This window comes from Labrus bergylta, chromosome 1, assembly GCF_963930695.1.
Source record: "Labrus bergylta chromosome 1, fLabBer1.1, whole genome shotgun sequence".
NCBI lineage: Eukaryota > Metazoa > Chordata > Actinopteri > Labriformes > Labridae > Labrus > Labrus bergylta.
This window is the reverse complement of record NC_089195.1, coordinates 32,313,882-32,327,276: the sequence shown is the minus strand read 5'-3', so window position 1 is coordinate 32,327,276 and position 13,395 is coordinate 32,313,882. Positions and strand designations below refer to the sequence as shown.

Below are 13,395 nucleotides of genomic sequence, written 5' to 3'. Positions count from 1 at the left end.
AACACAACCAAATCAAGACACCACAACCAAATCAAGACAACACAACCAAAGACAACACAACCAAATCAAGACAACACAACCATATCAAGACAACACAACCAAAGACAACATAACCAAATCAAGACAACATAACCAAATCAAGACACCACAACCAAAGACAACACAACCAAATCAAGACACCACAACCAAATCAAGACACCACAACCAAAGACAACATAACCAAATCAAGACACCACAACCAAAGACAACACAACCAAATCAAGACATCACAACCAAATCAAGACACCACAACCAAATCAAGACAACACAACCAAATCAAGACAACACAACCAAATCAAGACACCACAACCAAAGACAACTTAACCAAATCAAGACACCACAACCAAATCAAGACAACACAACCAAATCAAGACACCACAACCAAAGACAACATAACCAAATCAAGACAACACAACCAAATCAAGACACCACAACCAAATCAAGACAACATAACCAAATCAAGACACCACAACCAAAGACAACACAACCAAATCAAGACAACACAACCAAATCAAGACACCACAACCAAATCAAGACAACATAACCAAATCAAGACACCACAACCAAAGACAACACAACCAAATCAAGGCACCACAACCAAATCAAGACAACACAACCAAATCAAGACACCACAACCAAATCAAGACAACATAACCAAATCAAGACACCACAACCAAATCAAGACAACACAACCAAAGACAACACAACCAAATCAAGACACCACAACCAAAGACAACATAACCAAATCAAGACAACACAACCAAATCAAGACACCACAACCAAATCAAGACAACATAACCAAATCAAGACACCACAACCAAAGACAACACAACCAATCAAGACACCACAACCAAATCAAGACACCACAACCAAAGACAACACAACCAAATCAAGACACCACAACCAAAGACAACATAACCAAATCATGACACCACAACCAAAGACAACACAACCAAATCAAGACATCACAACCAAATCAAGACACCACAACCAAATCAAGACACCACAACCAAATCAAGACACCACAACCAAATCAAGACAACACAACCAAATCAAGACACCACAACCAAAGACAACATAACCAAATCAAGACACCACAACCAAAGACAACACAACCAAATCAAGACACCACAACCAAAGACAACACAACCAAATCAAGACACCACAACCAAATCAAGACAACACAACCAAATCAAGACACCACAACCAAATCAAGACAACACAACCAAATCAAGACAACACAACCAAAGACAACATAACCAAATCAAGACAACACAACCAAAGACAACACAACCAAATCAAGACACCACAACCAAATCAAGACAACACAACCAAAGACAACACAACCAAATCAAGACAACACAACCAAATCAAGACAACACAACCAAAGACAACATAACCAAATCAAGACACCACAACCAAATCAAGACACCACAACCAAATCAAGACACCACAACCAAAGACAACATAACCAAATCAAGACACCACAACCAAAGACAACACAACCAAATCAAGACATCACAACCAAATCAAGACACCACAACCAAATCAAGACAACACAACCAAATCAAGACACCACAACCAAAGACAACATAACCAAATCAAGACACCACAACCAAAGACAACACAACCAAATCAAGACACCACAACCAAATCAAGACACCACAACCAAATCAAGACACCACAACCAAAGACAACATAACCAAATCAAGACAACACAACCAAATCAAGACACCACAACCAAATCAAGACAACATAACCAAATGAAGACACCACAACCAAAGACAACACAACCAAATCAAGGCACCACAACCAAAGACAACACAACCAAATCAAGACAACACAACCAAATCAAGACACCACAACCAAATCAAGACAACATAACCAAATCAAGACACCACAACCAAAGACAACACAACCAAATCAAGGCACCACAACCAAATCAAGACAACACAACCAAATCAAGACAACATAACCAAATCAAGACACCACAACCAAATCAAGACACCACAACCAAAGACAACACAACCAAATCAAGACAACACAACCAAATCAAGACAACACAACCAAAGACAACATAACCAAATCAAGACAACATAACCATATCAAGACACCACAACCAAAGACAACACAACCAAATCAAGACACCACAACCAAATCAAGACACCACAACCAAAGACAACACAACCAAATCAAGACACCACAACCAAAGACAACACAACCAAATCAAGACATCACAACCAAATCAAGACACCACAACCAAATCAAGACACCACAACCAAATCAAGACAACACAACCAAATCAAGACACCACAACCAAAGACAACATAACCAAATCAAGACACCACAACCAAAGACAACACAACCAAATCAAGACACCACAACCAAATCAAGACAACACAACCAAATCAAGACACCACAACCAAAGACAACATAACCAAATCAAGACACCACAACCAAATCAAGACACCACAACCAAATCAAGACAACATAACCAAATCAAGACACCACAACCAAAGACAACACAACCAAATCAAGGCACCACAACCAAAGACAACACAACCAAATCAAGACAACATAACCTAATTATTATTGATGATGATGGTATTGACGATGGTTTTTGTTTGATAACGATGACTTATAAGATGGTTTCTATATTGATTGAGCTCCCAAGAACAGCTGTCAATGTTGTGCTTTGCCTCTGTGCACTGCCTGTCAGCATTAGTGTCCGATCTGATTTAAAGCTGTTAATTTGCATTTACTGACATTGTTTTCCTCCTCTCTAGATCCTCGCTTTTGTTTTACTTACTCTCTGATGTATGTTGCTTTGGATAAAAGTGTCTGCTAAATAAACTGTAGAATTGTAGAAATGCATTCAACACAATCAAATACAGCAAAATAAAGGCAATCTACAAATGATAGACAATACTGACACAATAACCACATGCAGCCAATACATCAAAATGCAAGGAAAAGGCATTACCATCTACAGGCAATCCAGCCACAGACAATAGAACATAGCTAAATGTATTTTCAAACAAAAAAGTTGTGAGTTTGGTTATATGTTGTCATTTTTCTTAGAATAGATTATATGAATGGAGAATCCGAAGGGGACTATTATCTTTGGAGGCAGGGCAATGTTGATCAGACACTAAATGCTCATCAGACCAAAGCCAGTGGGTGTAGAAGTGATTTTGATGCCTGCGAAAGGTTTAACCATCTGCAATCTTTTCTATTGATGATCTAGTTATGGTGTCTTGATTTGGTTGTGGTGTTTTGATTTAGTTATGGTGTCTTGATTTGGTTGTGATGTCTTGATTTGGTTGTGGTGTCTTGATTTAGTTATGGTGTCTTGATTTGGTTGTGGTGTTTTGATCTAGTTATGGTGTCTTGATTTGGTTGTGGTGTTTTGATCTAGTTATGGTGTCTTGATTTGGTTGTGGTGTCTTGATTTGGTTATGGTGTCTTGATTTAGTTATGGTGTCTTGATTTGGTTGTGGTGTCTTGATTTGGTTATGGTGTCTTGATTTGGTTGTGGTGTCTTGATTTAGTTATGGTGTCTTGATTTGGTTGTGGTGTCTTGATTTGGTTGTGGTGTCTTGATTTAGTTATGGTGTCTTGATTTAGTTATGGTGTCTTGATTTAGTTGTGGTGTCTTGATTTGGTTGTGTTGTCTTGATTTAGTTATGGTGTCTTGATTTGGTTATGATGTCTTGATTTGGTTGTGGTGTCTTGATTTGGTTATGGTGTCTTGATTTGGTTGTGGTGTCTTGATTTGGTTGTGGTGTCTTGATTTGGTTATGGTGTCTTGATTTAGTTATGGTGTCTTGATTTGTTTGTGATGTTTGGTTGGTTGACTTTGTTGATGGTTATTTTCTGCAGCAGTTGTTTTCTTAAAGCTCCTGGGAGGATTGTTTTGGTTGGTTATGGAGCTCACTTAAACTTAAACTGATATCGTGAAATGGTTTACAAAAACAAACAAGACCTTAAGATAGAATATATTTTCTTCTGTGTTATTCTTATTCGTTACTGCTTTCAGCGGGTTGGTGTCATTTTCTACAGCCAACATTCAGAGTTAGGGATATATTTGATGGTTCAAACTTGGCAGAAGGAGATTTTTCATCAGTAAACACAACTTACACAAGCACAGGACAAGATCAGCGAAGAGATAAGAGGTCAAACTTTGTCTCCAGGGGATGCTTAAGTGTGAGACAAAGGTTTTTAGTTGCAAGATATTAAGCTCTCAGGTTCGCAGTCATTTTGTCTAAACGTGGAAATCGTCCTTTGTAATTAGCAATTAAAACTCAAATGTCATTATATATAATGAGGTAAAATAAGTGTATAAAGAAGTTTTTTATAAACATGTCTGCATGATTGTTATCCTAATTTACCTTACACACATTTACGCCATCATAAGAATTGTTTTGTATCCCAGCTCCATTGGTTGCCTGATAAATCATTCAACAAAAATAGCTATTGTAGCTTTTTTTTTTAACACTTTATCATACTTAGGGTATTATAAAAACAATCCCTTCATCCAGTGTATCCTCTGGAGTAACTAGGGTTCATCTTAAAAGAAGGAGCTATGGTGACTACACACCATCTTTATATGACTGAAATACATTAAAAAACTACAACAGGCTGTATGGCCGATATACAAATAGACTATATGAAGTATATTTAATTTCTAAGAACTCAAGGTTATATATATCAATACTGTTTTTAGATCATTAATATTTCACAACTGATGTCAAGACAATGCTTTAATTTTTTAGAATGAAATAGAAACAATGTCATAGGTGATAATATTGTTGAAAGCAGCGGGTTGAGTGTCATCATATAAATCATATACAAGATAGAAAATATGAGAAAAAATGTATTAGAAATAACTATAAAATGTTTAATTATATATATATTACAGAATACAATTATATTGTGTCTTGTTGTTAAGTCTTAATCTATTGTTTGTGGCCACCTCCTCCCACATACACATCCATAGGGCCCCATTGTACCAGGTCGCCCTGAAATCCTGGCTGCACTAGTTTCCTGTTAGGGGCTGGTGACAGCATAGGGTCAAGTGAGAAGTCACATAACTTGCTTTTATGTTGAGATAACAGTCTAAAGAAGATAAAAATGACATATTTTAATGTTTGGTGTCCTTACTTAAAAAATGACAGACTTTGATATACATACCTTTTGAATTTTTGTTTCAATTTTCAATTTCCGCCTAAACTACATGTGTTTAAGTGTGAAAAATTCAAAAAATGAAAATAGTATTGATAAAAACTTTGCATAATTGTAACTAATAACTATCTGTGAACATCCTGTCCATATTTTGTGAAATTCTGATTCTGATTCCCAGAGATACATGTGATAAGGCTAGAGCTGTCCCTTTTGGAGAAGCCCTAATTTGACCTATTTTCATTTTTTGGTAAGATGCATAAAACATCCAAAAAAAGTTATTTTGCAGTAAAATATTTTTATACAACAATCCGTTTCATAAACTAGACATGTTCAAGTTATGAAAAAATATGGTCGTGCTTTGTTCTACCTCGGGTAGGGGTCTCTCAACTTTTAGGGGCCCAAGTTCCTCTACTATAAGGGCCTGATTTACTAAGCTCCCAAGTAAAGAATACTAAATTGCGTGTTCACTCCAAAAGTTTGCACGTTTGGTTGGTGGGCGTTTTGCGGGTGATCTACTAAGATTTGCTCGAATGACATCAGGTGCAAACCTTGTGGAGGCGGTAATATTTAAGTTAGTTTTTTTGCGTGTTCTACTGGTTTACATCACGGAGCGTTTGGACAGAAAGCAGGATGACTGCAAGCGCAAAATAGGTATTAGTGGGAGAGGCAAATAAACGCACAATACTTTCGAGTTATAGCAGATAAATCTCAATATTACAAAGAATATTTTGGTTATAAGAAAAACCTCGGCATTAAACAGGGCCTGTCTTTTCTTCCCTTCATCTTAAGAATGAAGTGTCATACATTGCGCAGGAGGTGTGAGCTGTGTCCTCTGTGGCACGGACGCTCTACACTCGCCGTTGTTGCGCACCGGACAGCTGGCCAGCGCTGTGTCTGATCGGATATAAATGCCCTGGAAAGAGGTATCGAAGACGGGGGTACAAACAGTGGTGAGGTCCCCCAATCCAAGCGTCCTACAGAGTGCTCAGCAGCGGGCTTTAGAGGAAGGAGACGAGCGCATTATGGAGAGGAGCGCACCGGAGGGGGCGAGCTGGGGGAGAGACGCACGACCCGAGAAAAAGGAAATATAAAAAAAATATAATGTTGGCGAAAAGAGGGAAATAGGAAGACATAAATGTCAATGTTGAAATTCTATACAATGCAGAGGCTGTGAATGTTCAGTTTTGTTTGGCTATATGGCAACAAGGTGTTCCTCTTCCTTAACGATTAGAATATTGAATCAAATTAAAAAATGAATGCATGCCATTTATTTTTCTGTCATTTGAAAGATGTAAACACTGTGATGTTGCGGCCTTCTTGACCTCTGAATTTCCATGCCAAAAATGCATTTTTGTCCTCCTCCTGGTCGTTTTTCTCATCCTCTGCCATTGTTGTTCGGTTGTGTGGAAAGTGCTCTCGCGCACTGACTTGCAGCGCACCTGCGCACATAATGCCACCTGCTTCTGCATCCGCACAGTGCAACCTGCGTGTAGTGCCGTAAAGTAATCCCTACCGGCAATCCTTTGTTTGAGAAAGTAACTGTATTCAGAATACACCAATTTAAACTGTAACTAAAACGGAATACAATTACTCTTATTTTGTATTTTAAATACGTAACGCCGTTACATGTAATCCGTTACTTCCCAACCCTGCCGACACCACATGAATGCGCCATAAAGCATTCAATTATTTTACTTTCATTTCAGGTAAAGGAACATGGCCTCCGCTGGTTTTCTGCTCTTAACGCTCGCTGTCCTCAACAGTGCATGGAGTTCACAGGGTTATGGTAAGATCCTCCGTCATATGGAGTTTGAAATATTTGATTCTTCTTGGTATTCATGTGATTCTTTCTTCACAGGCTTTGTGGAAATTCACTGCAAGACTCAAAATATCGGACAGTATGAGCAGGAGTCACGACTTGACTGTGTAATCCACTACTCAAAAGAGGTAGAAGATCCTGAAATCGTGACGGTAATTTGGAAGAAAGAGGGGGTTGAAGAACTACTTAAATACAACCATGGAGAACTTACATCGTTGCCTGGATATTCATTTGCTGAACCGTCCTGGAACAACAAGAACGTGAACGTATCCCTGCTCATTCACAAAACTGCTGTTAAGGACGAGGGAGTTTATACATGTTATGTGTTCACAAACAGTGGTTTTAACAAGAACCAAACCAGACTGAGCGTCACAGGTGAGCTCTAAGATAAAACTTTGTCTCAGCTTTTTGGCACACACACACACACACACACACACACACACACACACACACACACACACACATCATTTTGAGGGAATGATTAATCTCTGAAGCAGCCCCTGAGAGCTCATTTTTGTGTCTGTTTGTGTAAACATTTATAAGATTAAAGACAGAAGATGGACTGCAGGAAAGATGTAAAAGTGAGCTAGATGGAATGTAGATTGTGTGGAGAACGGGAGACTTTCCTTCCCCATCAGGCTGGTATTTACCTTCAACAGAGACTGTTCAATGTTTGCTCGGTGTCTTTGCTACTTTCTGTTTCTTTATGACATATAAGATGTCTGCTGTCATAAAGTACATTTGCTTATCACACATCAAATATCAGTGGTAAAATAATAGTGTGATGATTGATGTCGAGGGTTGAAGTTCAGATTAATAATCATGTTTCATCTCCATGTTCTCCTTCAAGCCAAATACAGAGTGCCAACTATTCAGCCTCAACCTCAGGACATTGATCTCAACACCGACGGTTCCCTGACATGCAAGTCCACCGGCTACCCAAAAGGCCGACTCAGCTGGTTTGATAAAGACAACAAGCCTTGGTTAGACCAACCCGAGGTGAAGGTGCTGAAGACAAAGAATGGTCTGTTTATCCTCTCAAGCACGCTGAAAATACAGGGAGGATCTGCCTTCTCCCAGTACACCTGCAAAGTGTTCAACGCCAGAGGAGACGAAGAGGCGGAGAAATCTTTCACAGTGCAGAACAAATCATCGGCCGAAGGTATCCGTTGTCGAGCACCACACATGATACTCGTTTCCTTCTTCACACAACAACCGGTACTTTTTGTCAGATTTCTTTTAGCTACAGTCACATGTTATGTCATTCAAAACATTTTTTTGAAGCAACACCGACGTCAATGCCGTTAAGCAATCAGGTCTTCTTTTAGGATCGCTCAACTAAGAGGAACTTGAACCCAGGGGGCCGTCATAGAGGGAGGAACGCCAGGAGGATTTATCAGAAGTACAATTCAATTCAATTCAAAAAACTTTATTTGTCCCCTTGGGGCAATTCAAAGGCACACAGAGCAGCAAATTAACAACAGTGCAAGTAAACGAAACATTTGAACCTAAATAGAAAGTGTCAATTTAAATAAAACTTAAAGCTTAAACTTAACTTAAAAACACAAAATATAAAAAAGTAGATGTAAGTGGACAGTGATCGGACTAACAGATGTAAACAGAACTATATGCAGTAAACGAGAAATAAATATATATATACAGAACTATGTGCAAGTAGGCAAATACTAAATGATAAGTTATTAAGGTACATGGTGAATAATGGAACAGGGTACGATATGGACATAGAATTGATCTGAGGAAATGATTGAGGCCTAGCAATCAAAATCTTGTAACTGAAGACATGAATGATGGTGACTTGTAGGTTCCCTTTTTTTTAAATTTATTCATTCAGGTAGCCGGCCCGGCCTTATCTCACCCGTCAGCACAAACACTGAACAGTCCAGACTTTGCTGTACTCACTAAAGCTGTTTTCACATATGCACTCCAGATGATATCTAGATAATTGCAGGAGGACCGCTCCGGAGATTCTCCCGACCTAGCCGTTCACCAGGCACCAGGGGTGGCCAATCAGATTTCAAGGGGGGGCCCACGCCAACCCTTTTTAGACACGCCCCTGTTTGTAGGCGGCTATAGATGTCGAAGATGGAAACTGTGTGAGTCCGATACAAACTCAAAACACAGAATCAGGCTGCCAGAAGCTGAATAAAGACGTTCCTGAAATACGACATATTTCTATAAATCAAGATGTTAAAGAAGGGTGAATATTCAGCGTTATCAAATCGGATTTGCAGGTGTTTGTTTTTTTCTAGAATATGAAGAACCTGGGTGAACCTTAGGGCTTATTTGGCAGCACCCTTGATTTGAACACTAACTGTTATTTTAACCATGAGAGCTGAGTCCAAAGAGCAAAATATCCCCAGGAGTGTTTTGATTATGCAGGGGAAAAGAAAATCTTGGCAGCTCAGACTGAACTTGTAAACATTAAACCACAAAGAGGCTGAAGCTTCCTTAAAAAAACAAGTCGGAGCAACTTTCCCTCCCACGTTGCTTCAGTTTTGTTTCCTTCCATCTTGTAAGACATCAATAAGTCTCCAAGTTTGACCCAGTACTTTCTCTAAACCATGGGGGGGTCAAGCTTCTTGATTTCATGAAAGTTTTGATCCATTGTTCATACTCTTTGACGGGAAAACTCATGAACTGGGTCGTTGATATCTGTGCAGTGACCTTAGCCGAGCTGTTACAAGTCCCCACATCTGCTGAATGCAGTAAACGGTCACTTATCATCAGCTGATTAATATCTGTTTTGCAGTCGACAGTCGCGCGTTTGCAACACCAAAATCCCCTCCAGGCGTTGTCTTTACTTTCTACTTTGTCTGGGAGGGCAGATCATCAACTCAGACCCCCCCCCCCCCCCCCCCCCTAGAGAGAAAGAGATAGTGGATGTTTGCAGCTAAAAGTATCACAGGGGGAATTTCCCACCACTGCATGACACGCCAACCTGGTTCCAAATATTGTTCTATCTTTATATCCATGTGAAGTATTACATCTGTAACTTTTTATTTTCTTCTATTTGATTTATTCAGGGCATGGACAAGGCGCCGAAGGCACCAAAGGCTCCAAAGACTCAAACATGATTTTGGACACCATGATAGTGGCTTCTGTGTTGGTCGTCGGGTCTCTGATCGTGGGGTTGCTACTTTAAAAAAGACGATCTCAGCGTGAGTACCATTAAATATATATCTGTATATTTAACATGGCAGCTTGAATCCAAAAACTGACCATTGAAAATGCATTCTTGTTTATTTAACATTTAGCCATCTTAACTTTAAATCTCTTGAAATTCAAAATGGTATTAATATATTGAAACCTATGTCATTTTGCACCAGAGGAGGATGTTGGATGCTGTCCTGCATCCTGGACTTTGCAAATGCATTGTTGTAAGACCTTAAAGGGGACATACTGTGTTATGAAAAATCCTCTTGTACAGTGTTTTTGAACATATATTTGGGTAACCTGAGTGTCTACTGACCCACAAAATGTGAAATAAACCCATCCAGTCCTTTATTTGTGGTCTGCATAAGTCTTACAACACAGAGGGAAATGCTCTGTTTCAAATGTGCTCTCCTTGCGATGTCACAGTGGGATTCTGGTCAAATATAAATAAAACCCTCCCCTGATATCTCCACACATGGACTCCACCCCCAGACTAAAACAAAACTTTAGCACAGGTTGGCCATTTTTATTCTCTCTACAGAGGAGTGATGACAAGATGAGTCTCGAGAACGTCTTTGTGTTTAAAGTCACGATTTAATCTTCATTCACACTCTAACATTTCATCTGTTTTTCAGAAGATGATCAGGAAACGGAGGGAGATGTTCAAGAAAGTCTGACTACAGGTAAATATAATTCAAACATTTGAGTTGGATTGTCACTATTTAAACGTCAATATAATTCTAGTAAGAATTAGACGACATTAAAAAAAAAAAGTTTCGATACCTAGTCCCAAGTGCACAATTTTGGTTGAATTTCCATTTTTTATTGCCAAAGATGTACAGGCAAACTCCTGCACATTGTCTGAAATTGCACATAATACATTGGCAGCAATGTGTTTGTGCAATTTAGACAGTCACCACTTCTGCTGTCTGTTTGTTAGACATAAAAAATCATTACATCTTCATGACACACGAGTGTGAATTTGAATGAGCCATTGCAGCTTTGTGTTCAAAATATTAGGGCTTCAACACTTGCCACCTGCCAGATTTTTCTCCACAGCCGAGTGAGCTGATGTGAAAACGCAGCAGGATATAATCAGGAGAATTCAGCTCAAGCCAATAGGAGGGGGGGAGTGACGTTTATATACTGTGACTGCTGCACCGTGCATATAGATTTTCAGGCAGATGTGAAAACAGCTTGTGACTGAAGGTCTTTAGTTTTTATTAAAGCTTCAATACTTTTTGATACAATGCATCATTAAGGATTCTCAGATTGTCTTATTTTAAAACAAGTGGCATCAAAAACTGTTGCAAATTCAAACAACCAAACAAGGTAATAAGTTTGTTACTAACCCTCCCTTTTCCTTTCTTTTTCTCTTCATCTCTCTGTGCAGGAGAAACCAAGACCACTCTTACTGACGACCACTGAAATCAACACTTCTTGTTTGCTTGAGCCCGCATCAGCATTTTAACTTTTCCTAATGCAAACATCCATGTACATAACCAGGTAAAGCTTGTATCACTGTGATTTAAAAGAAACTGTAAGCGCTTTGTTCACCCTTAATCTACCAAGTAAACAAGCTCCAATCAAGTTTAAAATGTCAACAAAGACTGATATATCGCTGACAACAGGAGTAAAAGGGGTCCAGGTCAGGCTCTGTTGTCTTAAAGTAACCACATTGGGAACCGTTCCGACACCACGGAGTCTCTGATGTTGATTTATGAAGGACAAAAGTGTATAATGTGATGATTTAGCCCACGCAATAACTGTAGCTTTTGGCAGCTTATCAGCCTCCTTCTTACTCCCTCTTCACATTCCATGTCTTTAGTGAAGGGTTAGAATCATGAAATACTTTTAATCCGTTTGTGTGTGTGTGTGTGTGTGTGTGTGTGTGTGTGTGTATTTTAAGGAAATGCAACTATTTCCTGCCAATGTTTCTTTTATTCATATATGTTGTGCTAGGAGGGGTTAGAGGCATAAAAACAGGCGTGCTTGCTGTTGCCATGGTGCTTTCAGACACTCTCTGCCAGTCTGCGCAGGCGCAATCAGGAGAACAAAAAAGTTTGGGAATTTCATTCACTGTGTGAGAGTATGTAGTCATAAGACAAACATTTCAGGAATGCCAGACATCCATCAAACTGGTCGGAGGCAACAGAGCAGGCTGTGATAGGCCCTTTTGTGAGGTTTGGTTTATTTAACTTTTTTCACAACCGAGTTCTCAGAGAAACCGCCTCGCATGCCTTTAAAATCTTAAATTCTGATCGAGCCTGCATGTCAAGCTCGAGCCTGTCAGACCAAATATTCTCTACTGTACTGAAGACAAGCCAAAAGTGGAAAACAAAACTCCTAATCAACATCCATATATGTGAATGATTAACTGTTCTGTAACACACAGTTAATCATTGACCTGGTTGGAGAAAAAGCAGTTTATGAAGTTTATGAGTTTATGAAATCAACGATGAAGTGTCTGATGTAACCAGGACAGAGATAATATAAGTTTACAATGGGTGCGTCTGGAGATAGTATCTGAAGGAGATTTAGGAGTCCCCTTAGGTGGAATGTTTAAATTGAGGTGTTGTATAGGAGTATTGCCATATATGGTTGTGTAACTTGATGTTTTTATGACCCATGACGGAAAGCAGATGTTTAGATGCATATAAGCAATTGTCTCTGTGTGTTCGACAGAGATCATTATTGGCTTCTTGATCCTCCTGGTCAGACGTGACCAGTGATTCTGTTTCTTGCTTAAATAAAATTATACTCTTTGAAAGCAAGTCAGTCTCAACGGCGAATTTCTTCATCATCAAACATATCAACAACAAGGAAATCCACATCAATTTTGGCGTCACGAACAGGATCAGTTGGGGCCTTCTTCAGTGGACCACAGCTTGTTCATTATTTCCAACACTTCGTAAGTGTTTCTTTCTTTTTTTGCTGCACATATTGTGGAGCTGTTTCTGTCGTCTATCGGCAATTTTGGCTGTTGATTGGGAGGATACTGTGCTGATTTCTGTGTGCGTAGACTCTGTGCACAGGGGTGGAGCAGTGATCTTAGAAGTGTGTGTGTTCTGTGCTAGTATATTACCACCCTCTAGGAAATCAACACATTCTGTTTCATTTAATGTCCAATAACTAAGTTTAGCTGAAACATCATATAAAAAGACAAAGTTACAAAAGAT

The 13,395-nt window shown here is 39.2% G+C and overlaps 1 protein-coding gene across 1 annotated transcript; it reads left to right on the top strand.

Moving 5' to 3' along the window:
- Positions 1 to 6,059: 6,059 nt before the first annotated feature.
- LOC110003770 (CD276 antigen-like) lies at positions 6,060 to 12,990 on the top strand. Its single transcript, XM_065954054.1, has 6 exons — positions 6,060 to 7,009; positions 7,082 to 7,417; positions 7,893 to 8,204; positions 10,087 to 10,221; positions 10,852 to 10,899; positions 11,610 to 12,990. Exons 1-4 carry the CDS (start codon positions 6,940 to 6,942, stop codon positions 10,203 to 10,205), a joined length of 837 nt encoding a protein of 278 aa, XP_065810126.1. The 5' UTR covers positions 6,060 to 6,939; the 3' UTR covers positions 10,206 to 10,221; positions 10,852 to 10,899; positions 11,610 to 12,990.
- Positions 12,991 to 13,395: the final 405 nt, after the last annotated feature.

What these genes read in the sequence shown, in the direction of transcription:
- LOC110003770 (XM_065954054.1), top strand. Translation starts at nt 6,940, where the DNA reads ATGGCCTCCGCTGGTTTTCTGCTCTTAACGCTCGCTGTCCTCAACAGT. An exon ending in ATGGAGTTCACAGGGTTATG is followed by an intron (nt 7,010 to 7,081) that starts GTAAGATCCTCC and finishes CTTTCTTCACAG; the next exon opens with GCTTTGTGGAAATTCACTGC. An exon ending in GAACAAATCATCGGCCGAAG is followed by an intron (nt 8,205 to 10,086) that starts GTATCCGTTGTC and finishes TGATTTATTCAG; the next exon opens with GGCATGGACAAGGCGCCGAA.